This window comes from Arvicanthis niloticus, chromosome 14, assembly GCF_011762505.2.
Source record: "Arvicanthis niloticus isolate mArvNil1 chromosome 14, mArvNil1.pat.X, whole genome shotgun sequence".
Taxonomy (NCBI): domain Eukaryota; kingdom Metazoa; phylum Chordata; class Mammalia; order Rodentia; family Muridae; genus Arvicanthis; species Arvicanthis niloticus.
The window spans coordinates 51,194,051-51,221,939 of record NC_047671.1 but is presented as its reverse complement, the minus strand read 5'-3'; the positions used below and the strand labels follow the sequence as shown (position 1 = coordinate 51,221,939).

Here is a 27,889-nt window from a genome sequence, read left to right as displayed (position 1 = left end):
ATAGACTGAAAACTCCATGATATCTGAGATTTTGTTTGGTTTGAGAATCTAGAGCAATGCCTTATTAGTGGGCATATGATAGATACTGTTTAATAACCAAATCAAGGCAACAAGCCTGACTGATAGACACCAAAGGGTTCCAAGAACTAGACCTCATCTTGAAGGCCATACTTACTTTCCACAATGAAGTTCAAGGTGGTTTTAAAAAAGAGAGATGGGGCATGGAGAGATGGCTCAGTGGTTAAAAGAATTGGCTGCTTTTCTGGAGGACCTGGGTTCAATTCCCCACACTTGCATGTTGAGTAACTGTCTGTAACTCCAGTTCCAGGGGATCTCTTACCCTCTTCTGTTCTCTGATGGCATCAGGAATACAAGTAGGACAAAATACCTAGGGTCTACAAGACAAACACACAGGCAAAACACCTATACAGATAAGACAAAAAGTTTAAATTATTAAATACCTATACACACACACACATATATATATATGTAAAATCTAAACATCAACTGTATTCTAACATGTCTAGTAATAGGATTCCAAAATAGTAACTAAAAACATTCCATCATCCTACACACACTTAAGTAAAAGTGATTTATATATAGGAAGTAAAAATTAATCACTCTATTTGTACTTGATAATTAATTTTGTTTAAGTATTTCAGTAACAAGAAGAAAAGGTGTGTGCAAAAGATAAAAACAAGCCATACATGGTATTGTATGTCAGTAATCCCAGCATGCCAGAGGTAGATACAGGAGGGTTAGGATGATTTCAAGGTCATCTTTGACTACAACACCAGCTTGGGTTTTGAGACCCTGTATCAGAACAAAACTAAACAAAGCAAAATATTTAATAAGAGTCAGGTCTGGTAGTGCAGACCTATAATTTCAGCTATGCAAGAAGCTGAGGCAGGTAGATCAAAACAAGTTCAATGCCAGCTGGTGCTGCAGAGTCAGCTTAGGGCCAACCTGGGCAATTTAGTGAAACAGACTAAAAAAAACTTAATAAAAAGAAAAGGGGGGTGTCTTTAATCCCAGTACTCAGGAGACAGAGGAAGGTAGATCTCTGTGAGTTCAAGGCCATCATGGTCTACAGAGGAGTTCCAGGATTGCCAAGGCTACACAGAGAAACCCTGAACCTATGAACTCACAGCAGCGGTGCTTACTCATGCAAGGTGTCCTGTTAACATCCCATCACCGGTCAAGTCGGGGCTCATAAGGCCCATCTCTTCCTGAGAGGAGCTGAGGGCAGCTACTGACTGCTGGGGGAGGGCAATCATATTCCTTAGTGGTGTGGCCACTAGTAAGGTGTTCTTGTTCAAGTGACTTTACTTTAAAAAAAAAAGGGGGGGGGGGACACAGACATTTGTTAGGAAGAAGAGGTTCAGTGAGGAGTAGGTGATAAGAAGATGATAATGAGAATTCTATTGAAGCACATTGTGTATCCATGTGAAATTATTAAAGAATTTTAAAAAATTAGATGGGGAGGGTTGCAATCCCCAGAACAGTTTAGCTCAGGAGGCCTGGCTGGGGTGATGCAGGAATGAAGGAATGGCAGACACACATACATAAAGCAGGAACTCAGTCCTTTAAGATGTACAGCACAACAGGAGGCGGGGTTAGCTAGTCTCAGTGGGAGGTCTCTGTACTGGTGGGAGGCCTCTGTAACCTGAGACTTAGTGGGAGGTCTCTGTACTGGTGGGAGGTCTCTGTAACCTGAGACTCGGTGGGAGTATCAGGTTGCAGTTGGGGAAAAAGAAATTCTACTTGCTAATTTTCATGCACACTGTCATCAGCACCATCAGCATGGGAACCAAAGAAAGGCTCTGCCAGTTCCCACGGGTCTCCTGAATTGGTTTCCCTAACATAGATAGCCATGTTTGTCAACAATACATACTCACTCAGGACTTCATCCACTCACCATAGAAACCATATAAAATTGCTGAGTGTATGGTACACACTCCTCATCCTATGCTGGGGGTGGGCAGACAGGAGGAGGATCCTGGGGCTTGCTGACCAAGCCACTTTAGCCTAGTTGGTGAGCTCCAAGCAAGAGATCCCTGACTCAGAGGAGGTAGATATTGTTCCTAAGGAAGACACCAAAGGCTGTCCTCTACATACACAAGCATGAATTAAAGTGCACTCATGCACAAATAAAAAATACTAGTGTGGGGACACAGCTTGATAGTAAAAGATTCGGGGTTGGGGATTTAGCTCAGTGGTAGAGTGCTTGCCTAGCAAGCCCTGGGTTGGGTCCTTAACTCCAGAAAAAAAATAAAAAATAAAAAATAAAAATAAAGAGTGGTAGCAAAACACTCATGCAGCACATGTATGTTTAACCTCTACAACCTAACAACAATGACAACAAAAAAAATAGAAACAATTATTACAACACACAAAAAAATATTAAACTTACTTTGTATTTTCCATTTGCATTATTGCCTCTTTTTTTTTTCTACTGGAAATATTTTACTCAACATGCAAATTTTGCTGACCTCTATCTGGTCAAAAAGTGCTACTGGATTAGCTTGTAAAACTGGCCTGGGTTAGCATCAGAGGTGAGCCACATGTGGCCTGGGTCAGCATCAGAAGGGAGCCACATGTGGCCTGGGTCAGGATCAGAAGGGAGCCACATGTATTTAGTTTTGATCCAGGCAGTATAGTGGTAACACACTGATGTCCTAAAGGAAGCAAAAGAGAAATTTTAAAGTCATTGTAAAATGCCAGCAACTTTCAATATACAGATTTACTCTTTGGAAAGGCCTAGCTTTCCTGTCCATATCTCATCTCATCTATATATTGTTTTAATATATGAATACTTTTGTTTGTTTCTTTTTAAAACTACTTTAAGGTTGTACATAATAACACAATACCTTTGACTGTATTGGTGAAGCAGAGGCACATAGTTTGAGTTGGAGGCCAGCCTGACCTACATTGTGAGTTCCAGGCCACCCAGGTTTATTTATGTGACAAGACCATGTCTCAGAAAACAAACAAACAAAACAACAAAACCCTCTAAAACAAAATTTAATTCAATTTAAAAGAGAAGGAAAGGAAAAGTTATAAATAAGAAGTTACATCCACTTGGTGTAACTTGGTGAGGCCAGTGAGAAGGCTCAGCAGGTAAAGGCATCTATTACTACAGGTCTGACAGCTTGTTTTTAATCCCTGGGACCCACAAAGAAGAAGGAAAAAGCCAGTTCCCACAAGTTGTCCTCTATCCAAATGTGCCATAAGTGTACACACACACACACACACACACACACACACACACACACACACACAGAGTGTAACTTAGCCTTTAATTCCAGCACTCAGGAGGCAGAGGCAGGCAAATCTCTGTGAGTTTGAGGCCTGCCTGGTCTTCAAAGAGAGGTCTAGGACAGCTAGGGCTGTTACACAGAGAAACCATGTCTCAAAAAAACAAAAACAAAGTTTATAGCCTTGGGGAAAGTATCCAGAATATCCAACACTTTCAAATTATTCTACTTGTAGCCTAGAAATTGATATTCTGATTAAAGATGAGACAATTGTGGGCTAGAGAGATGGCTCACTGACTGCTCCTCTAGAGGTCCTGAGTTCAATTCTCAGCAACCACGTGGTAACTTGCAACCATCTGTAAAGAGATCCAATGCCTTCTTCTGGTGTGTCTGAAAAGAATACACTCAAGAATCTGGGTATGATAGTTTTAGCCATCAAAGGCTACAGAGTGGAGAATTAAAGGTAACAGTTACTAGTCTTTGTTTTGTTTGTTTGAGACAAAGACTCATTCATCAGTAGCATTGGCTAACGTGGATCTTGCTAGACCAGGATTGCCTTGAACTCATAGAAATTCACCTGTCTCCGCTTCTGAATGCTGGGAACAAGAGGTGTAATAGGTAGGAGGATGAGGAATGGTCCAACTCTCACAGGGAGGGACTCATCTGCTGATGAGAACTGGTTCAATATCATGTTAATATTTAAGAAGTAAACTAAAAAGTACTATTCGGTAACTCTCACACCACCACCACCAACAACAAAAAAAGCTGTTCATAGTGTAAGTGAAAATTCAAAATTGCTTAGTCTCTTTCGGGATGCATGTGAACTCAGTTTCATGCTTCTGACCCATGTCTTCAGGTCTCCAAACTGCAATGAAACCAGATAAAAGCTCAAGGGACCACTTCACACCCTAAACACGTGCAAAGTTTGTTCAACAGAATGTTCTACTGCCAAAATAGTGTTGGCAGAGTTTGGAACAAAAGCCCCAGGCTGCATGGTTTGCTGGCACTGGGGTGCTTGCAAATCTTAACATAATACCACTGAGTTTGAGAATTACCAATTCATTTGAGACTCCTCCTCCAACTTTGACTTGAGAAAGATGGAAGTGATCATCAGAAAGGACTTTGTTAACACTTTTTCCTCTCTCCAGAAATAATTGGGTTTCCCACTCTTGGGTGTCATGCTTCTATATACCGTGGTGTTTACACAGCAAATCTACTGCATGCTATTTTGAAATGGATGTAAATTCAATTTTATTAGATTGCTTTGGTAGGGGGTAATGAACTACTATACACAAACAAAATTATGACAAATTTCAACTTAGAGATACTTGATCCAAATAATTTTCTACACATCACAATTTATTATCTTCAAAATATGTTGGGGGGAGTAGTGGGTTTGAGACCAGTCTCAGCTACACGAGACTCTTTCTCAAAAAATAAATGAACATGTAGGAGCAGTTAAGATATAGAATTACTTGTAAGTCACTACCACTTTATGTCTATTTCAGTCTTCTTACTTCTCCAAGTTTGAGTGATGGGTGTTTACTTTGTACATGAATGATATAGAAAGTCAGGAAAGAAGCCAGGAAGTTTCTTCAGCAAGTACAGCTAGGGGATCTTCATAATTCTGACAGTGGATAACTGAAAAGAACTTGTACTTAAATGTTAAAGTTACAGTTAGAAGCCAGGCATACTGGTGAACACCTTCCAGCACTCAAGGAGACAGAAGGATTGTTGAATTCAAGGATAGCCTTATCTACATAGTGAGTTCCAGTTCAGCCAGGCCTGTCTTTACAGAGGGGAAAAATGCAGTTAGAAAACTATCATCTACACTTGTAGTGACTTTAAACTATACTTGATAAATATGAATTTCTGTAAAGCTTTGGCTTGTTTTCTATTTAAAAACCACATTCGAAAGCACTACTTGCTTATCACACTATAAAAAAAAAATTAAGTTCTAGGTTTTTCCTTCAGTAACTACATGCACTTTATTAGTTTCTGACAGCCTTCTCTAGTACTTCCCAAGTGCTCTTACTTCTTAGCTCCAATTTCATATTTTCACTAGCTTCTAATTTCCACAGTGGAAACATTTGGAACAAAATACTCCAGGATGTCAGGACACAGAGATGATAGTTGTAGAGACATTTATATCGTGGTGCTGCCACCTAAAGATGAGGTGAATAAAAAAGCAGTTCAAAGGAAATGACCCATCACTTCATCCCATCTCATTTTCTGACCTCTAACCAGAGATTAGTAAATATTTTGCTGCTTCTTTTAAGTACACGATTTCAATTGTTTTATAATGTATTACTATCATTTTCTATTAGCACAAATCTCAAATATAAACCTTTTAAGTGCTCCCTTTAATTCTCTAAGAGCTATTAACCACCTTCTATAATATACAAAAAGGTCATCGAAAGATAGTTTAAAGACAACAGTGGAAGGTAGTGGACAGAATGACTTGAGACTTCTCCTGCATGGGTAAAATAGTCCTTAAAATTCGGGACAACTAACTTTTCCAACTTAAAAGTTCTTATCTATAAAATGATATTTCTCACAGGTTTTAACTAGATAAAATTCTTGAAGACTAATGAAGTTTAAAGTTCTATTGCCTAAAAACAGAACATTTTTTCATGTGTGTTCAAAATTACTTTAAATAATCTGGTCAGTTAGGACATTTGCAAACAGCTGAATTCCCATACTTAAAAAAGCAACAAAATGTTCATTTAATCCTTAGGGATGAGAAAATGTTTGAGATGGGTTGAAGAGAGCTGGGTCATTCCTTTGAATTGCTTTTCTATTCACCTCTTTATTTGCCTCAATAGGGTGACTTCTCTTGGAGATCTATTTAAATAAAGAAGATGAAAGCAGTTATTTATTCTGAAGATCATTAGTTTATGTTAATTCTGTGTAGTGTTCATTGAGATGCTACAGTATACATGATAGTAACTGTGCACCAAAAATCTTGAAGTTGGTAAGACTTCACAAACACTCTTAGAGGACATTGCAGAGTGCTAGCTTTCACCCTTGCATAGCCATTTGTAAAAATTAATTTGTCCTTTTTTTTTTCTTCCCCCTCTCTGCCCAAGGACGCATAAATAATATTTATCAGGGTTTTTGTCCTTAGTCACATTCTCTCCAAGGGGCCCAGCTTCACCTACACTACGTGGGAGGCTGGGCAGAAACCCCGCATTTCCTGTCAATGGTTCCTGGAATATAAACCTGATCATCTAGACTTTCTGCTTTATGCTAATTCCTCCCCTCCATCCTCTCTCTGCGGGCGTCTCAAGGCCAAGGTGAGACCCTCCCGGGAGATGAAAGGCTCGCTGCCTCTGAGCTAGGCGGAGGGAGGGGGCGTGTGACGAGGTGGCAGCAGCAGCCGCAGTGACGCTGAGGCCCTTAACGCAGAGCTGGCGCAGGCCCTTCATGCTCCCACCCGGGCCGGAGCCCAGCCTGGGCCTCGCGATCGCCGGCAAGGGATGAGCCCCCTAGGGGAGCCCCGGGAACAGAGTGGGGAGAGAGGGCCACCGGGGCCCAGTCCACAGACGCGCCCAGGGGCCTGGGCTGCGGTGTTGACGCGCCAACGGCAGCGAGGGCGCGTTCACGCGTGCGAGGCAGAAACGAGGAGCGCGCTCGGCTACCGCGGCAGCCACGGAGCCGCGAGCGCGAGCCACGGAGGGGGTGGGCAGCGCGGGGCGCGCGCTGACGTCGCCGGGAGTCACGCACGGAGCGCCGGGTTACGCGCCGACGTCTGGCTGCCACGACTCGCCGTGGCGGCGGCGGCGGCGGCGGCAGCGAGCGGATCCCGCTAGGGAAGAAGGAGCGAGAGCTGACGGGGCTGTGAGTGAGCGGGAGGAGCGGGGTGCCAGCCCGGCCTGCCTGCGGGAGAGAAAGCCAGAGCGAACGAGGCCCGAGCCCGCCGCGCGGCCGCCGCCTCCGCCTCCTCCCCTCCCCTCGCGGCCCGCCCCCGCTCGCAGCCCGCCCTCCTCGCGGCTCAGCCCGCAGAGCCCGAGTGAGGCGCCGTTCGGCTCGCGCGCCGTCCAGAACAGGTGTGCGCGCGCCTCCCCCTCCCTCCTCCTCGCGCCCGCCTCGCGCGCGCCGGCCTCCCTCCAGCCTGCGCCCTCCCTCACCTGCGGCAGGACAGCGCCCGCCAGCCCGCCCGCCCCGGTAAGCCCCTCGCGACCTTGCTTGCTGTCACTGCCACACTCGAGGTGCCGCCCACCTTGTCCCCTGCAACTGTCCTCTCAGCCCAGGAATAATTATAGTGCCATTGCAGACCCAGGCAGTGCAGCAACGCCCCCCCCCCACCCCCCCAATCCAGGCCTGGCGGAGACGAACGAATGAACCCCCTCCCACTTCCGAGAAGGACCATCATGACATTTATTTCCCCCTTAAAAAATAAAAAAATAAAAAAATAAAAAAATAAATTCTCCCTCCGCAGGCACTGGTGACCATCAATGATTCGGATTTTTTTAGCCATCCCTGAGCCTCATTTCCCCAGACCACCGTGGCCCCAGGCCTGGGACAGTGCTCTAGACGTGGCCGACACTCCCAGTACAGCAGTCCTTGAAGGTGGGGAGAGGAAGGAGGGATCTATAATTTAGATTCCACTACCAACCCAATCTCCTGCTCCGCAGCCCCCTCCCCCAAATTACATACATACGCCCAAGGTGCGTTGTTTTAAAATAAAAACAAAAAACAATAATAATAAAAAAAAAAAGACAACAAACAAATCGGTGCTGACATCGCAGATGAAGCCAGGCCCAAGGATGGGTGGCCCGAGCAATAGCCCGGAGCTCCAGGTCTGTCTGCTCAGTAGCCACCTCCATTTTTGTCGGAGGTGGGGGTCAAAAGGAAAGGATGTGAAGCTAAAGGGTCTTCTCTGAGGTTGACAGTTAAGACCAGAGGTGGGTTGCGCTGTAAGAGAACGGACCCTACAAACACATCTACCATAAGCTTGAACTTTGGGAGAGGCCACCAAGGTGTAAAGAGTTGTCGGCCTTCATCCCCCTCCCCCGGAAAAAAAAAAATCCTACCTTCTTTTGCTATCTCTGAAGGGACTCTTGGAAGCTGTTTCGTTCTGATCAGGGCCCCTTACGTGTTGGTCCAGCTAGGAGCTTTAAGGCATCTTTTAGCAGCATATCTATGTTTCTGTCCCATGCCCTTGGAAGGGAGATTTACAATAGGCTAGATTTGTTTTGGCATCTTTTGGTAGACTTTCAGAGGGAAAATGAAAATTTTTATTTACTTTAAGACCTCCTTTCCCCATCTACCTCCCCCCACCCCGCCCAAAGGACTTAAGGGAATTGTGGGTTTGAAAATTGGAGTGTTGACTAGAGTATGGAAACAGTTGCTGATTTGAGTTCTTTGAGTACAATGCTAGTAAAACCATTTAAGTATCAGAGGAAGAGAGAGCTTTTGACATTTGATTCAAATATTTTTGTTTGAACCTTTGGGGTATGTAAAATGTCGGATTCTCTCAATTTTTATGGATTTTAGAATGCATGCTAAATTTAACTCTTCTGCAAATGTTTAAAATGAAAACATTTGGGAAATGGGAAGATTAGAGATCACTAAATAGTTCTTTCTGAATTTGAATATTTAGTTCATATCTTTAATTCTGAACACTAATACAGTGTCAAAGAAAGCTGATTTTCAATAGGTAAGCTATTGAAAGTTTCTTTAAAAGGATTCATGAAATGTTAGTTCTGTGAGATGATGTGTTCAGGTTTATTTGAGAGCATTCTCTGAGCCATAAAGAAATGTGGAATTCCTCTGCTTTGAATATTTGCAGCCTAACATTTTGGTTGTTTTTAATGATTTAAGTCTTGAAGATAATTGTCTACTTTTACCCAAGTAGCACTTGAATTAAGTTCCAGTGCTCTCTTTTTGGGGGTGGGGATGAAATTTGTGTTTTGTAAGTACTAACGTGTTGCTTCTGTTGGGAACTATACAATCAAGAGTTTACTATCCAGAAGTAAATAGCCTCCCCTTAAGTTTATTTTATTAACTGTGTGTTGGGTTTTTTCTTTAAAAATAAAAAATGAATTACATTTTTCAGAATCACCTGTGGTTTAAGCAGGGGGAAATTGAGGTTTTATTTCCCTTTTTGGTCTGTCTTTGTGTCCTTGTGCAAAAAAAAAAAAAAAATGTGGTTAAGTTTGTTGAATATGTAGTGATTAATCTTTTTTTTATATTGATTCTCTTTAAAGAAGAATGTGAGTGTATGGTATTACTAAAGAGGCTCAAATGACCTAGAAATGTTAATAGGTAAATGTAAGCAAAATCTGAGCGAAGGAGAAACGTTTCTTTTTGATGATTTTTCTCATTAATGTGGATATTTTGCTCCATATTATTTTTTGTTTCTTTTTAGTTTTTCCTGCATTGTAATGAAATTGTATGGTTAGTCTTACAGCTATGTGTATTGAAGTAACAGATTCAAAGAGCTAAATACTAGAACAGGTTTTTCATTTATCAAGTTAGTATATTTAGGTAGTTAACAAATGACTAAAAGTCTCTTTAAGTCCACAATTTTCTGATAGATCTTCAAAGCCAGGATGCAGATAAAACTTTTAAGTTCTACTTAAAGTTCTAAACATCTTAAGACTTCCTTATAAGTTACTATTCATTCCTTCCTGGCTGCCTTTGAAAACTAATGTCATATCCGTAGCCTAAGGAAAGCCGCTTTTACCTTTTAGTCTGAGAGAAAAAAAAATCCCACATTTAAGGGTTTATGTTGAAATTGACACTCTTGGTGAAGTAGTAAAAATATGCTACCTAATTAATTTATTGTTGAATTGTTACAGGGAGGATCTTTAGTCTAGTTTACTTTTTAGATAAAACTCAGTTGTTTGCTGGTTTTCACTTAAAATTACAATTTTAAGTGTGCAAATGATATTTAAACTTGTATTTTATCTAGAAACATCATCAGTTGCCTCCGCTCCAGGGAAGAAGTCAATTTCTGGTGATAAGCCCCCTTCTCCCCCAGAAAATCAGGGTGCTCCCAAATTCAAACTGCTTCAGAACCCCTGGAAATAAATGTTTGGAACAGCAAGAAATTTAAACAGTGAAGTTAGTCGCGGAAGGCAATTTGGAGCCCCAAGCCTGAAGACTGTAGGGACTGGCTGGGTAGCCTCATCAAAATCTCATTGGCCTTGTCTTGATCTCTCATTAGGGGGCAGGGTTTGGTTCACTGTAAACTCTTGCTGAAGAGCAGAACCGCTGTAGATGCGGGCTGCACTAAATCTTTCCTCGGTTTATACGCAGGGGCGGCGTAACACCGATCTATTCTATGCAAATACCCTGTCACTCGTTACTGGAATTGCCGGGGTCTATCCAGGGTCCTGACTGTCAGAGGGTGCGTGTAGGGAGCCTATAGGCACCCCTGTTGTCTTCAGGAATTTGTTTTTTGTTTTAGGAAATCCTCTAAAAGTCCCTGCTTCCCTTAACCCAACAGACTTGGGAGGAGAGCGTGCAGAAAACTCAGCACTGAAAAGGCCCTATGTGGTTCTATATATTGCTTCTAAATTAAGGAGAAATTCTTTGTGAGGCCCAAAGCAAAGGGTTCTGTTTCAGAGTGAGCTTCCTCACTCTGAGCTCCTTCTGATATCACTGTTTGCAGGTGCATGTTTCTCGGGCTGGTTCACAGGATTTCTTTGATTTGCTCTTTTGGTGGCCAGGGTTCTTTTCCCTGTTTCTTCCTCTTTAATGGAAAGTACTGAATGTGGCTAATAAAAACTAAAATGGGGCTCTTGCTGGGGACAGAGGCTGGGAGAAAACGAAGGTGCAGAAGACATGAATCCCAGCAGACAGGTTTGTCCCAAAAAGTGAAAAGCCATATTAAGGGGCTTTGCTGGCTCAAGACTGGAAAGGCATCTGCCCCCAGACTGCTTTAATTTTCCCACTTTGGGCAGCCATCTAGTTACTGGTTTCTGTAGCTAAGTGGGGAAGGCGGCTCCATATTGTAGAAGGAAAGGAGAAGTTCAGCAGGAGTGAAACCCACAGATGTATAGGCACATTACTAGGGTGGAGGCAGCAGTGTATGTTGAAAAGCCAGGGCTAAGGCGGCATGATCTGTTTCCTCTCCAGTGATGTGGATTTTGGGGTCACTGGCAAGGGTCCTCTGGAAACAGGCCTTAGCTTTGCCACAGCTGTCAGGGCTGCACACTGCAGTGAAGGGGGCATGAGCATTCACTGGGTACTAGAAAATAAGTCCTAGATTGTGGATCATAGTTTAAGAAGAAAATTTTTGTTTCTGGTCCCCATCTTTACTCTTGGGTCCCTTTCTATGTCTATAGAAGATCCCCTTTAGCTATCACCATCCAAAGACTGATAGGTTAATTAATGGTCAGCAACCTGTCAGCACAAAATGCAAGAGATCTTTTAATATTTTATTGGGGGTGGGGGCTCTCATTGATACTTGCTGAGTTTCTGGGTAGAAGAGAAAAGGGTAAGTGAACCTGGTTTAATGAATCCCGTAAGGAAATGCGTTTCCCAGGAAATTCCTGACATTTTTAGTTCATGAATTTCCGAAAGCCTGATTGGGTTTTCTCCTCCATTCTGGGTCCTTCTAAAGAAGAGTGGGCTGGGGTCTGAATGCTCAGCAGGGCCTGGTTCATCTGCAGAGCTGGCCGACAACCCAGGCTGGGCTGAGCCCTAAGCAGCGTGCCCCCCTTCCCAAATCTCAGAAGGGGGGGCAGCCAGGCAGTCAAGGTCCCAGAGGGGGCTGATCGCAGGTTTTTGGGTGAGTGTGGGTTTCTTTTTTATTATTGTTTGAGAGTAAGGGCATAGTCTACAGCAATAGGCACTGCGGGCACCCCGGCCCTGGTGCGGCTACTGTCCTCAGCCCAGCTCCCCCCTCTGGTGAGTGCGCCCGCCCGACTGTGCGGGGCTGCGGTTGGGGGGAGGGGGAGCGGGATCATCTGAGGCCAGAGCCGCTGCCGTGCGCGGGGAGGGGGAGCGGCGGGAGCGAGGGGAGGGAGAGGGGAGGGACGGGCTAGGTGTCTGCTGCTCCGCGCCACTGCTGCTGGCGCCCGGTCCTCATCCCCAGCAGCCCCCTCTGCAGCTAAGGGTTTACCACCGCAGCACCTCTTTTGCCTCGCCTGCCTCTTCGGCTCTGCGGTAGGAGACAGCCCTGCTGGGTTGTGGGTGACACTGTCTGGGTTTGGGTGTGGGTCAGGCCCACTGGGGAAAGGGAGGCCGTGACTCGGTGTCCCCTCTGCATCCTACTCTGCTGTGCTGCGAAGGCCCCTCCCCCAATTCTCTTTTTGGGGGTCACTGGAAAGCAGAGCCAGGCCTGATCTCTGTGCTTAATACGGCATATTCCTCTCCCCGCCCCCCGGTCCCCCGACTTCTCAAGTCGAGGCTGCTTAGGGTCTGGCCAACAGGGGTAGCTACGGCGGTGGCAGCAGAGGCTGCGGTGGCACCAGAACTGCGACGCGGCGCTCCCGCTCCCCCCTCCAGAGAGGGTGTAGGGCGAGGGCCGGCGGGTGGGCGCCGCCTGGCGGGCAGGCGGGCAGGGTGACTGGCCTGGGGAAGGGGCGCAGTCACGTGCCGGCGGGCGGGTGGGCGCGTACAGTAGGGCGCCCTGCTACTGTACTGGGGAGTCAGTGCCCTGTTACCGGGTCTCGTCTGTCTCGTCTCTCCCGCAGATCTCGCGAGAGTGGCTGACTGGCTGTGGGGGTTGCGGCGGCAGCAGGCGGAGCCGGGGAGGGAAAGCAGCGGCGGCTGAGGCGACTGAGGCGGCGGGCGGAGCGGCAGGCGGCGGCGGAGCGCAGCATCATGGCGGACCGAGACAGCGGCAGCGAGCAGGGTGGTGCGGCGCTGGGCTCGGGCGGCTCCCTAGGGCACCCGGGCTCGGGCTCAGGCTCCGGCGGGGGCGGTGGTGGCGGCGGGGGCGGCGGCGGCAGTGGCGGCGGCGGCGGGGCCCCGGGGGGGCTGCAGCACGAGACGCAGGAGCTGGCCTCCAAGCGGGTGGACATCCAGAACAAGCGTTTCTACCTGGACGTGAAGCAGAACGCTAAGGGCCGTTTCCTGAAGATCGCTGAGGTGGGCGCTGGCGGCAACAAGAGCCGCCTCACCCTCTCCATGTCTGTGGCCGTGGAGTTCCGCGACTACCTGGGCGACTTCATCGAGCACTACGCGCAGCTGGGCCCCAGCCAGCCGCCCGACCTGGCCCAGGCACAGGACGAGCCACGCCGGGCGCTCAAGAGCGAGTTCCTGGTGCGCGAAAACCGCAAGTACTACATGGATCTCAAGGAGAACCAGCGCGGCCGCTTCCTGCGCATCCGCCAGACAGTCAACCGGGGGCCCGGCCTGGGCTCCACGCAGGGCCAGACCATTGCGCTGCCCGCACAGGGGCTCATCGAGTTCCGTGACGCTCTGGCCAAGCTCATCGACGACTATGGAGTGGAGGAGGAGCCGGCCGAGCTGCCCGAGGGCACCTCCTTGACTGTGGACAACAAGCGCTTCTTCTTCGATGTGGGTTCCAACAAGTACGGCGTGTTTATGCGAGTCAGTGAGGTGAAGCCCACCTACCGCAACTCCATCACCGTGCCCTACAAGGTGTGGGCCAAGTTCGGACACACCTTCTGCAAGTACTCCGAGGAGATGAAGAAGATTCAAGAGAAGCAGAGGGAGAAGCGGGCCGCCTGTGAGCAGCTCCACCAGCAGCAACAGCAGCAGCAAGAGGAGACCACCGCTGCCACCCTGCTACTGCAGGGTGAGGAAGAAGGGGAAGAAGATTGATCAAACTGAATGAAACACACACATACACACACACACGCACGCATACACATTCGTGTACACACACACACACACACAGCCACACACAGAGAAAATATACTGTAAAGAGAGAAAATAAAAAGTTAAAAAAAAAAAAAAAACAAACTCCAAGGGAGCACCACCCACAGAACCTCCACCGACTGACAGTTTCTCTTCCTGACTTGCCACCCATCGCTGGATGTTGTCCACTTTATCCACCATATAAAACAGTAAGCAGCTGCTAAAAACAAAAAACAAAAAATATACAAAAAGTAATAACATTATATGAACTGTGTTTCCTACTTGATTAAAAAATATAAAGAACTGAGTGTTTATTTCCCTAATTAACCAAGAACTTTTGTACACGTTTAAGCTATTATTATTAAAAGTGTTTGCAAAATGGTCAAGATTATAATATTGCTGAATTATATAAAAAGTCCTTTTCATGTTGAGCTAACATTTGACTTTAGCACAAAAAAGAGATATTTTAGAACACGTAAAATAATATTTTTAGTTTTTCTCATTTTGTTACCAAATTTCAAACCTTACATGGAGGTTATTATAGTATATTTGACATCCTATATACCTGTGATTAGAGATGTGTATATATATGAGGGCTAGGCATGCTGTGTGTCTGAGCTTTGTCTAAATGTTATGCAGAAGTTTGTAGAGTTCAAGGTACGTAGGTTTAATTCATGCAAGGTAAACAATAAGTGCTCTCTTTTATACAATATGCATTGCATCTGGACCTTAAACATATAAAATGGTCAGTGAAACTTCTGTGAACATGAAGAAATTATTAAAAAAAAGGCATTTAAATGAAATTTGCTAAGTTGTGATTTTTATGGTTGGAACCAAAGTTATTCAAATAGTAAAAGAAAAAAGAGAAAGAAAAAGGAAATTTCCCATAATATTTTTCTGCATCTGTTTGCTTTGACTGAGTAGGTGTTTTGTTATTATTGTGTATATGAGATGTACTTGTATTGTTCATAATATATATTTTTTATTATGTGTAGAAAGATTTTAAAAACCTAACTAACGTGCAGCAATTTCCAGTGAACCTGTACTTGGATATCAGGTAGTGAGTCTATTTGTGGTCACTAGCACTGTCTCCTAAACTTGTAAGAGGTCTGAAGCTATCCTTTGATTTTTGCCAGTGCTATTAACTTATGTAGACCTGTTTAAAAGCAAAGCAACACCATTATAGTTATCCTACTGAGCCATGGATTCTGAGTTTCATTTCAAAAGTGAAAGCCAAGTTGGTGTATGTAAAGGATTTCCATGTAGCTGTGGTGCTAGTTATTACTGGCTACATTATATGCTAAGTGTATTTGTGTTCCCAAGTGTACAAGCCTTCTGTCAAAAGTATGTTCTATTATCACTCATATTCAAAGTGTAGGGTATGAAAACGCAAGGTTAGGAGAGCACTTTACCAAGCTGGTGTCCTCCACTGAAATTGTTTGTAACGATAGTCTTTTACAGGTTTTCATTTAAAGATGTTTGTGTGCTTTTAATTGACAACTAACTTCTTGCTGCTGTATAGTAAAATATTAATATATTTTTTATCATTAAACTGCTGCATGACTATCATCTTTGAGTGAAGAGAAAATGTTATAAAAAAGATGCCTTAAATACAGTACATTTTGGTTTGGAATTCTGTAGAAAGTATTTTGGTAAAAAAAGAAAAAAGAAAAAAAGAGGATCTTGGATCTTGTCTGACAGAGAGAGTTCTGAACATGCAATTGTTTCTTGGCAAATCCAGCCATCTAGATCTACCTGCTGTATGTAGAAGAAACCACCTGTAGGACTGGGAAGGTGTCAGCACCTCTCCCATTGGAAAGCATCGGCCTAGGAAGGCAGAACAGTTGTCTGTTTTGAAGGATTTTTTTTTCTTTCCTGCTGGCTCTTTAGGTTTTTATTTGATATTTTTAAGCTTTCTGGTTGAGTGTGTTGTCTTTGTTTTTGATATCTACTGTATGTGTTGAATAGCAAGCTATTTTCATTGTACTGTGCATTTTCCCATTGTTTGCTTTTCATATTCATACAATGTTAAATATGAGGTGACCGTAAAATAGTTAGGAGTTTCTTTACTTACAAAATCACTGGAAATTATTAAATTGCTTTCCCTCCCCCCAAGGTGCATTTTTATTATTTTCATATAGTAAAGTTGAGCTTTTACAGTGCATAATGTGACATTTGGAATGCTTATCAACTGCATGTAAACATTAATAACCTGCACTTTTTGTCTTAAGGTTTGTTGAGCTGTTTTGTTCACTGTACTTTAACTGTGATATGGAAAAGATTGCATTCTCTGTGCTGTTTCTAATTAGGAAAGAGAATTGCTTTGATTTTGTCTCTTGTTTACTATAGCTTCTTAAAGTTAAGCCTTGTGCTACGAGTTGTTGGAGTACTCCTAGATCAGTGTTTCTTAGTAGCCAGCAGTCAGTAGTGCAAGTCAACAAAAACACAGCAAACTTAGGCAAAGTGTCCTTTCTTTGAGATGCAAGTTCTTTCGTAAGGTTTTCTTTAGGGTCAGCTACCTAAAGTGAATCCTTTCTTACCTGTAGACTTCAGATTCTGCTTGGAATCCTACCGGATCAAGAAGCACATGTATTGTGCAGTTGTCTTTACACTATTAACAGTTAAACACAATCTTACTAGGACTTTGAATCCATTGTCTGATTTATGGTCAGTGGGTTTAAAAAGAAATCCACATGCAGATCTTTTAAGACTTAAAAAGTGGTCATAGAGAAGACTGAGTGACTGTAAAGATGCTCTTTTTGTTTAAAGCATCTCACTTTCTCTCCCATTGATCCTGACCTCCCCTGCCCCTTCTCCTGTTTCATCCTTCCCCTTCATTTCCCCTCCCAGGTGCTCGGTACTTTACCAAGGTTCTATATTTCAGTGTATTATGTTAGAGTCTCTTCTTGTTTTTATTTACTAGTGAATAGCCCCAGTTTGTGCTGAAAAAAAGGGGGGTATATTTGACCATATGTGTTACTCATTGAAGACAGTATGATCAAATGTGCCAAAAACAAGCAAACAGAACTTAATTCATGACAAGTATGCCTTATTTTTATTGATCTGCTTTGTCTTACAATTAAGGTCCAAGAACTTGGTTAAACTATGTAATTTGCCTAAGTAAAAAAGAAAACTTGAAATGCATTGAAATTTTGATGTTTTTTAAAATGGGAGACACTGTCAAGTAATTTGATTCAGAGATCAGCCACCAGATTTGAAGAGTGACAGAGAGAGAGAGAGAGAGAGAGAGAGAGAGAGAGAGAGAGAGTGTGTGTGTGTGTGTGTGTGTGTGTGTGTGCGCGCGCGTTGGTTGTGGTGATGGTATTTGTGGCTTTTCCCCCTTTTAAATACCAAATCTTATTTTAAAGCTACCTTTTATTTGTGCCTCCTGTTTACCATGCTGATGTTAGAAGCAGCAGTCATCCAGCCACAGAGGGAGCTAAAGTTAACTAACCAGAACTGTAGAAATCATACATGCCTTTGACAACAAAGGAAGTTCATAGGAAAGCCATGTTGGCTTTTCCTCTACTAGACACATGTTGGAGGTAGATGAATATTTGCCAAATGAGGGGGAAAAAAGACAAAGTAGTCAGGAAAGACAAACTGTTTTCCAGCTTCTCAAAAGCCATGGAAAGTACAAACCAAAACCAATGGGAAATTTAAAAGACCCTGAAAGTCTCACTTTCTAATCCCATGCAGGGGTTAAAATTTGACTCAAAATGAAAAGTATCAATTTTTGATTTTAGGCCTTTACATCTAGAGATGGTTAACTATTCCAGTTTTTTGTTTTGTTTTAGGTAATGGAGAAAGCTGCTAGTGATTTTAACCCCTGCTGAAAGGAGACAGATAATTTCATTTGGGAGCAAATACTTATTGCCTTGAGAAATAGCACTGTAATCGTTTATGTTAATTAGTCATAGACTAACCTTTATCCCTTTCAAGCTATGCAAATTATTAAATAGGTATAAATTAGAATTGAATTAAAGAGAGTTGATTATATTGCAATCAGATGGCATTCACAAACTTAACTGGAGCATATACAAATAAAATCTATTAGTTTAAGAGTTTTTTTTTAATGCTGACATAAAAAATATAATTTAGCTACCTGTTCTAAGATGCTGAATACTATTAACATTGTATGATAGGTCTGGGAAGACTGCCTCCTTTTTTTGAAGAGAGAGATTAAGAATTTTTATAATTGCTTTTCATCAAATTTTAATATTTTTGTCAAGTTTTTAGGTATTTAATTTGTAAAACAGTTTGCTTTGTACTGGCATACAGATATTAGGGTATATTGATTTAAAAATTTTTGAAGCCAAGTGATCAAGTACATTTGTAATAAAAGTCAATGGATCTCTATCAGCTGTACTCACTGTTTTCATTTCTTATTCTTATCAATGTAGGGATTGGATCAGTTCTGCAGGAAACCGGAGCTAACTTTGGGTGGAAGGGAGGGAAAAAGACAAATTGGTTGAGAAGAATCTGGGTGGGTTTGGTGGCCCAAGCACTTCAAAGCATCCTTTGAATTAAGGATTAAGATTTAGAGTGTTGGAAAAGATGTGATGTCATCTATTTTATTCCTGATTTTTAAATTTTTTTATGGAACTTGATATTTGGAGAAATTGTCTCAGTTTTGTTTCTGTACTTTTAACATTTTTGTGTTTTGGCAATGTTGAAACTTTAAACTAGCAACAGTTTTCTCTGTTAACAAAGGGTTAATCTGCCAGCCATGGTGACCATGAGCATAGAATTATTTTTACCTTTACATGGCTTACCCTCTCTTCTCTAGTATTTTCCTTTAGGTTTTTTTTTTTTTTTTTTTTTTTTTAATGTTATACACCATACATATTTCCAGATGATTTTGAATGGAGCTTCCCAAAATTACTTAGCTTTCATAGCTCCACTGTTTTTTTTAAACACATAAGTATACTTTTAATAATTTCTTCCCCATAAAAACTGAGATAGAAAGTCAGTTTTCCCCCTTTTTTTCCTTTCTTGGGTATCAAGATGAAATTTTGTTTATTGTGTGAAAGAAAGCTAAGACAAGGGGATCTTCAGCACTTTAGATTCAAAACAGTGGGTAAGAACTCTTTGAGTATAACATTCATGGTTGTTATCTCTAAATTTGAATATCAATAATTTAGAGAGAGCACCTGTTTTGTCATGAGAATAGAATAAGGGAGAGATCTTTCTAATTGCCTAAGCAAATCTACTAGTTTTGTAAGTTTAGTTTAAACTTTATCAAAAATTTTAAACATTAAACATATTAAAACATTGTTTTCTTCATTGTAAGCTAAAATTGGGACATTGATAGTAACATACTCTATTAAACTAAAATGATCACTACTTAAAGTGACTGTTAATCCAGCAGCATTAATTACCATAGCTCTATAGAGTTTGCAGTAAATTTTAAGAAAAGCTGATTTAAAGATTTATCAAGCTATTTAACCCTAAAATCAAACCTAAATTTAAGGCCTAGGCCATTCGACTGGCTCTTTTTGAGCAGAAATTTCATTATTATGGGCCACGTAATGATGATCTAAACTAGCATTAGCATAGTCTAAATTAGCATTCAAATTTCAAGATTAAAGAGCAAGCAGATGAAAAGTGAGATGCAGCTGGTTCTAAGCAGTTTGTCACCCTCCATCCACAAACTGACTACCAATTTTGATGTTAAAGAGTCTAGACAGTTTGTGTCTTCGGATAAGTTGGATATGAAAAATAGCCTCTTGCGGATGTTTTTTTTTTTTTTTTTGTAAGGAATTTACATTATTCCACTTTTGCCTTCATGCTGTTTTATGTCTCCTTCCTTACATTTGCTGTCTTCTCCCTCTCGTTTCTTCTCTTTGTTCTATTTTCTAGCTTTTGTGGTAAATTGTCTTGATGATAGATGTAGAAATGTGGTGGTGATCTTTTGTGTAAAACAAAGCTACTTTTTACAGACCAGAAATATTTTATTGTGCTTGGAATCATATTTTTGTGCTTCCATGAGTACACACTTTTGTTTTAATTATTAATTTGCATAGTAATTAATTTTTAGCATTTAATGGGGGTGGAATTAAACTAATGAGTTTTAATTTTCTTGGTTTAGGATCTACTTTAGTAATTCAGAAGGACTCTAAGGTGAAAAATCACATTTGTGTTTTGGAATTGTGGAAATATTCTTGTGGTATATATTTTGATCTGAGATGTATTAATACAAAAGACTTCTAGGAGGATTTAAGTGGCAATGAAAAGTTACAGGACAGGTGACACTCACCTGAGTAGTTCAAACAGTAATAATGATCAGGTAATAATTTACACTGGTTGACATTATATCAAACTCTTCTGAAATGGACTGACAGCATGCAGTGCAGTTAGTTGTTGATAGCTCTTGAGTCCATGGCAAGTATGTCTGACAACTTGGCTCCTTCATTCTCCTTTATGATCCTGTTCATGGCATCTGAGCATTCCTCCTTCAGAAAGAAGTTAAGTAATGACTCTTTCCTTTGAACATAGCTAACTGATGATCCAGAAAGATTTCTATATTTTGATGTAATTTGGCCTCCCCTCCCCCATTACTGCTATTTTCCCCATAGTCTTAACTTGGCAATTAGAAGAGCATCTAAATGAGTACTTGTTAGGAAATCTGAGAAATGAAGAGTGTAAGAAGCATGTGTTTAAGTTACTGAGAACTGAGACTTACTGGTTTGGAAATTGGAAAGCAGAAAGAATAAAGCTGTTTGTGAATGGGGGTATGAGAGATACAGAAGAAAATGATTGGAAGTAAAGTAGGAGAAATTTTTATTGGTAGTAGAAAAAAAGTACTAAGATGAACTCTGCATGAGAGGTGTTGACTAAGAGCAAGGAGGTTGAGCTTCACTAAGGAAGTGTCAGTGGTCTGTAGCTAGTAATGGTGCTGATGGATTATTATACAAATCAGTTTGGTTGTGTATGTATGATGGTTTGAAGGTCTATGTGTCTGCTCCTCTGAATAAATTTAAGTAGCACAATTGTGAAATGGCAGCTTTTCTGGTCAAGGCAGATTGGTGTTGGGAACTTACTATTTTGGGAAAAAAAAAAACGGTAACAGTTTACCCTTTTTCATTTAACCTTTTTAAACTATCAGTGACATTTATCATACCCTGTTTTCTTGGACTCTTGTCATAACATAGTTTATGTTTGCATTTCAAAATGATTCTTATATTCCACAAAGATCCACACCCAAAGATCCTTCCTTTATAGACACCTTTGGTCAACATGCATTTTTTTAGAAGACAGTAAACCAGATACAATCACTGAATTGCTGTTTTAAGTATCTTTGCTATTTCCTTTACATTTTTAGGCATTTAACATTGTGGATCTTAAGAAGCCCTTGATAATATATTTCCAGAGTTAGACAATATATCCCCTGATCTTATGTTTTTGTGTGTTTTCCTACTTTAAAATTGTAGAATTCCCTGTAGTTAGTGTAGACAGAAGTTAATTATAATTTAATATATTTCCCAGGTTCTTGTGTTCTTTGTAAGATGAGTTGACAGTGATTAGTAATCTGTTCTATAATCCCAAGAGTGTTTTAAATTATTTAAGGTAAATATTTGTTTTCAAAGTTACATAATTCAAATTCACATTGACTGTAAATTTACAAGGGATTTATTCACAGTAATTTTGACATATAGCTTTCAAGTTTCATTTTAATCAGATACTTATACATTCCTGTTAAGAATTTGTTTTAAAATAGCCAAAAGGAACTTTTGGCCTGTACTTGAAAGGTGTTTTTTCTTTTGTTATGTGTCAAGTTCAGTAACATTAGTGGGGTTATTTTTTACATATCTTATTTTACAGAGTTGGCACTTAGTATAATTTTCCCATTTTATTGTGTGTCAGATTTTAAATCATAGTTAACATCCTCTATTTGAGTCTGTGCAGAGCCTTCTCAAAGACTCCTCCCTTGGGAATTGTTAAAGAAGCGAAGAACAGTGCTTTAAAGACTGAGATGAGTCTGAAAGGTTTTCTTGAGTCTAGGCAATGGAGATAAACGATAGCCCATTTTTATGCTGCATACAGTTGTTAGGGTTTGATAATAATGTAGGAAAGTGCAAGAGCAGAAAAGACTGTGTAAGTGGCCTATAAATTTATAGTTTTCATTATTGCACTATTTATCTTTGCACTTGAGTTTTTGGAAATTAAAGACTAGTCACTTTCACTTTTGTTTCTAGTCTTTTCTACTTTCTTGCAAAATTGTTTTCACTATCCCACCCAAAGTTAAACTCATATGCAATTACATATGCTTTATAAGGCCAAGAAAATATTTATTAATGTTATCTATGTAACAGTAAAATTTGTTTTGATAAAATTTTTAATATAGATCTTTATTTGCCCATAAAATTCTTTATAAATATGAGCTTTATTAAACTGTTTAAAGTTAAAGCTTAGGATAGGAAATGTGTCTTATGTATATAAAATTGTGTCTCTGAGATCCAGCTTCCAGCCTAGTATGGCCTGGTTTGGGGGTGTTAGTATGTTTTCATTTAGCAAATGATATCTGAGTCTTACTGGGCAAGTGCTTAAGAACCTGGAAACAAATTGGTGGCAGTTCCTTCTTCTGTGTAGCTCTCTATAAGGTTCATATAACTTCTTCATAGTCTATGTCACATACTGGTATTTTGTGAAGTGAGTGTTTCTTTAGGAAATTTAAGATTGATGCTTTTTGAGGGATGGTAATAGCAAAGGATACAGGACTTTGATTTAACCATTGGCAGTTTTATAGCTTCCTTGAGACGCTCTACTCAGAGAACAAAGAGTATACTTGTGAGTGTGTGATGCTGTATTCAGAATTGCAAAAAGGAAAAAAGAAAAGGAAGAAACAAACTGAGTTTTCTCAATGGAACAGAGAGATGTATTTTTGGCTAGAATTGTTTTTATAGGTTACTCAATGGTTTTATTCTCTATTCTTTTCCTGTAGTTTTTTACACACCTCATACTTAAAACCAGCAAGTAAGAGGCCTCTTTTCAGATTGTTTTGGAAGGTCTGAATGTGTTCTGGATGGGGGTGTTGATGTGACGTGTTCTTCCCATCATGTTCTTTGGTCACTGTGGCTCATAGTATTTGCAAATTCTGTTGAAAATTCAATGTTGTATTTGAAATGAGAATATCGTCTACATTTGGATGTGTGTGGCTAGATTCCATGATGTGGCATGGTTGTAGAGCCTTGATTTAATTTAAATAGAAAGTTTAACCATAGTCCAGATTTTAGGTTTATGTACAGGAATTGTGCCAGGTACTTGTCTAAATGTGGACCAATTTTGGAGATGAAAGGTAATGAATGTGGATTTGACTCTAGATAATTCTATATTCAAAACTACAAGTTAAAGGCTCACATCATTAGAGTCACCTACATTTGATGGCCTTAGCTCTTTAAATGTGGATGACATTCAGCATTATATCTATGAATTTCCTTAGGAAAAGAAAAGTTCAGTCTTTATACCTTTTCTTGGAGGCTAAATTTACCACATATGGAAGTAAGAACATTGTAGCAAGTGGCTTTATTTTTTTAATGGAGTTTAACCAGCTTGATTAATTCCTTTTCCTACTTTGAATCACTTATTTCCCATATATAAATAAAGACGAGTAACCCCCAGCCCCAGGTGATTTTGTTGTCTGCCTCCATTTCCCAATCCTATTACACAGTGAATTACGGGTATCCCTCTTAAGTCCCTGTAGCACTTTGGGGGGGGGGGGGGGGCTCACAAATACCTTTGAAAATCTGATAAAAGTGATGGACCCTCTCCCCAGGGGAAAAAATGCACATAATACAGATAATTTTGCTACAACCTCAGGGTCATCACTTACCTTCTGAAACCCAAATTAGAAAAAATTTTCCTCTGAGCAAACTATAGAAAACTGTAATACAAATAATTGATAAAATTAAGAGCTATTGGCTTTGATTGGGATTATTATCACATGGTGGCCCCTACTAGTGAAATGTGACGTTGCAGCTAGCTTTGTTAGACTTTATAACATCCAGATAGAAGGGAGAGAGAAGTAAAGTTCTGGGAGCTATTTATAAGGAGTCAGGTCATCTCCAGATGTGGGAGCCAGTCCTGGCTCAAGGTAGGGGTCAAGGTGCCTGACAAGTTTAGCAGGGTAGAGTTTGATAAACCATGCTCAGGATGCCAAGGGGTTAGCCATTATCTTAACCCCTTCCTCACCAAAAGATTTTAGTTTTGTCTGTTGGGAAAAAAAAAAAAAAAAGATGGCACTAGGGAAAAATAAGTTGCCTTACAACTTTGCTGGAACACATCAGTTTGGTAAAGTGTGGGACACTAGGATTATTTTTGAGAAGGTGCATAAAACCAAAGTAAATTATTCTCTATGTAGAACATTATTTACTAGTAACATTTGTTTGGGTGTATTAGCTTTGACGATTTTTACCAGTAAATACTGATTTTATTTAAAACTGGGAGTCCAGTTTACATATAGGATAGTTGATATATCCATCTTTTCCCCATGTAAAGAATTGTCTAAAAAATTTATGCATACTTTTTACTTTTCTCTCTTGATACCATGGGGTGGGGGTGGGGAGGACTTTGACTCAACAACTGACAAATGTCTTCAAATTTAAAAATCAAGAAGCAGCACTTTAAGTCTAAATCCACGCCATTTTAGTGCATGTTTTAGTTTAATAATGATTTTTGGTGCATGCCTTTGGGCTTATTCAAAAGTGTACAATAGAAAAGTGTATTTCCTTTCATAGAGAGGAGATGTTTTTCTACTTTGCAACATGTGATTACAAAAATCTTCCTCTGTAGGAAGATTAACCATGTATTGAACTACTGAAAAGTATATATTTTTAGATATACAGAAGGAATCTACACGGGGCAGCATTCACACCTATATAGAAGTCATAAATTTCTGTATAGGACCAAAAGGAAGTAACATAAAACACTTAAACAGACTATGTTGGGTAGAAATACCTTCCGATCTTGCATTGACTTCCAAAATGAAAATGCCACAGAAGTTTGCTGAAACTTTTGTTTGAATTTTCTCTGTCAGTGTATTCAGCCCAAATGCAATAGCTTTGGGTTAGCACAATGTAAGAATCAAAACACAAAACTAAATAGTTCAGTCTGGTTTGCCAATCCAGCCTGACTGAAATAAGTAACCAATCACTTGCAAACTGAAAAACTGTCCAACTCCTCTAAGGTTTTGACAAAATAACCTTGGCTGATGTGGGAACATTCCCACTTTGATTTCTGACCTGACAGCGAAGATTCATGCTTGACATGATTTCAAACCTGACAGTGTCTGTTTAAGGAGCCATGGTACAGTTTGCTAATTCAATCCCAGATACCTGTTGATTACCTGTAAGATCTAGAGTTCAAAGTAGCCAGCAGCCGTATCCCTGAGTGCTCTGTGCCCATCAGATAATGTGAAGTAAGCAGAGTTGGGACAGGTCAAAAGCTCTGAGTATTGACCTCAGAGCAGAGCCCTAGATTCAAGAATTGTATCTGCTTTCTTGGGAGTCACTGAACTAATGTCCCACACTGCGTTACTTATGGTAGATGCTCTCCAAGAGGAGGCCCAGAGCACACATCCGAATTGCTTGTGGTACTCAGAGAGGGGGTGCTAACTCTGATGCCCTGGCCAAATTCCAGTTTAGGGATGTGGGTCTTCTTGTCATTCTAATTGGAAATGTGCATCACTTTCCATTTTTCCTGTTGATCTCAGTGCAAACTACACAAGTCTGTTCCTTTGCCCCAATCCCAAGTCTCCAAGATACTGGTATTACATGGGCCAGGTTCATGCCTTATCTTGATACACAAGAGTTGAAGAATGAGAGCTTGGCATCAGGATGCCTTATACTTGGTGGGTAGACTCTTGTGATGCTTGGGGATGAAACCTGCCCTCTTTTGGCATATGTTAGGGAGCGTGCACTGGTTGGAAGCTTCCAACCATAAGGTGTGAGCTGAAACCAATTTCCCCTCTTTTCTTATAGCATGATGAGAAAGTCTTTTGGGTTTTCAGCAGTTGGGGAAGGCCGGAGTTCTGAAGCTTTAATCTGGGTAACTAAGGCTGGTTTAATCTTTCGTAACTAAGGCTGGTTTGAGCAAGACTTTGGTAAATTAACTGGGTTCTCAGATGCCACAGACTCCGTGAGAAGTCACCATTATTTTTAGTGGCCGTGATGGAGTCCCCCTGTAGCCATTACTTTAAGATTACATGCAGAGTTGCTTTATTTTGAGCTTTTTGTGTACACACAATCCCAAACTGGAAAACTTAAAAAAGGAATCCTGCTGTGAAAGGTATATATTACTCTAGATTTTTCTTATTGTAAATATTGTAAGATTGTAATACTGTCAATATTTTATTAACCAACAAATGTTAATCTATGTGAAATCAGACTTATTTTAAATGTGCTTCTTATTTACTGTGTGTGGTCCCTGTTGCTGACAGTATTAAGTTATATTCTGATGTAAGATTAACTTTATTAAAGAATGTAAACATTAATGTTTCCTTATGGGAAAACAAATAAAGTATAAAGAAGACAATTCTTTTCATTGAAATATACTGTGTATTTACACTTGCTAGACCCAGCACCACTTATAAACTTAGTACACTGTCCAGTTTCAGTTAACACAGCTGACACGGTTGTGCTCCACTTGAAAGTCTAAGCCTTGGTGTTGTTGGAATATAAAGTTTGTATTTGTCTGCTGTGAATCATCTTGAAATTTCTAATCAAGTTTGTAAAATTTTTATAGTAAAACATTTTAATGACAATTTAAAAATGATCTTCTCTAAAGAATGGTCAAAACAATGTCCTTTCAGAACTAGAGCTGCTCTGTACTACCTTTCCAAAATGACTTTGGTTAAATGGACCAGGTGTATATTAGTTAAAATCTAGGGCTAAGTTCTTGATATTCTTTGAGTTTACAAGTTAATCCTTATTGGAGTTGTGCCAATATACAATAGAATATCATTAATTTGCACTGTTTGGGGACCCCATTTAAGAATGCTGAATTTTGCCAACTAAAAAGTAAGCAAATGCAATTTAAAAAGTAAATTTGAGCATTCTGTGTTAAATATGTGCAGTTATTATCATATGAAGAAGCGCAGTGTGTTGGGCTGTAATATAACCATATTTGCTGTCATGTTCTCCCATCTCAGTGCTGGGAACTCACCATGTGGAAACCAAGCAACCGTGTTGTGCATCAGCCGGCTTGAGTTTGTTCAATATCAAAGCTGAAGCTAGCGAGGTCTGCTGTACTGCTTATTGAAGTATTGTGATTCTTTTAGGCATTGGTTCTTACAAAATATATACTGTAACAGTATACTTTGTACAGATTTAAATTTTATTTGAAAAAATGAAATAAAGTAGGCAAAAAATAAAGATGTTTATTTTTCATGTGACTACATAAACAAATCATCAGTCTTTTGTTTCAGTGTTTTTGTGGGGGAAGGATCTGGTTGGCTCCTTTGGTTTGGTTTGGTTTGATTTTTGGTCAATGGAGACATCTTTAGGACCTCGGAGCAGGTGGTCTGTCTGCCTGCTACTTGTCATCAGTTGGCTGCAGGCACAAAATGTGTTCTCACAGGAAACCCCCATTTTATTTTGAAACAAATTTATTTCCTTATAAGATTTTTGTGTGTGAATAAACTCCCTCTGTGGCTTCTTGGTTCAGCTTTGAGTAAATTATCTGGTGGTATGGTAGTTAACCAAGCTGATGCACTGAAAAGAAGGGAGAAGTGCTCATTTCCTGTGGGAGCCTTTCTTGTTTGAGATAATAGTTGAATTACAGGAGTCCCTGAGATGAGATGAAGAGTTGGGCCTTGAAGTTGGGCCTTTTCAAACTGCTGTTCATAGAATGGT

General features: G+C 40.7%; 2 protein-coding genes and 1 long non-coding RNA gene across 3 annotated transcripts; all 3 read left to right on the top strand.

The window, feature by feature from the left end:
• Nucleotides 1-7,305: 7,305 nt before the first annotated feature.
• On the top strand, nucleotides 7,306-7,913 carry LOC143434346 (uncharacterized). Its single transcript, XR_013103786.1, has 2 exons — nucleotides 7,306-7,424; nucleotides 7,699-7,913. It is a non-coding gene; the product is annotated as an uncharacterized LOC143434346 (long non-coding RNA).
• A 4,325-nt stretch (nucleotides 7,914-12,238) lies between these two features.
• On the top strand, nucleotides 12,239-14,144 carry Pura (purine rich element binding protein A). The gene is made up of 2 exons (XM_034518030.2): nucleotides 12,239-12,377; nucleotides 12,908-14,144. Exon 2 carries the CDS (start codon nucleotides 13,038-13,040, stop codon nucleotides 14,001-14,003), a length of 966 nt encoding a protein of 321 aa, XP_034373921.1. The 5' UTR covers nucleotides 12,239-12,377; nucleotides 12,908-13,037; the 3' UTR covers nucleotides 14,004-14,144.
• A 142-nt stretch (nucleotides 14,145-14,286) lies between these two features.
• Nucleotides 14,287-27,429, top strand: Igip (IgA inducing protein). The gene has a single exon (XM_076912799.1). The coding sequence runs from the start codon at nucleotides 27,104-27,106 to the stop codon at nucleotides 27,263-27,265; it is 162 nt and encodes a 53-aa protein (XP_076768914.1). The 5' UTR covers nucleotides 14,287-27,103; the 3' UTR covers nucleotides 27,266-27,429.
• The last annotated feature ends 460 nt before the right edge of the window (nucleotides 27,430-27,889 follow it).

What these genes read in the sequence shown, in the direction of transcription:
- Pura (XM_034518030.2), top strand. Translation starts at nt 13,038, where the DNA reads ATGGCGGACCGAGACAGCGGCAGCGAGCAGGGTGGTGCGGCGCTGGGC.
- Igip (XM_076912799.1), top strand. Translation starts at nt 27,104, where the DNA reads ATGTGCAGTTATTATCATATGAAGAAGCGCAGTGTGTTGGGCTGTAAT.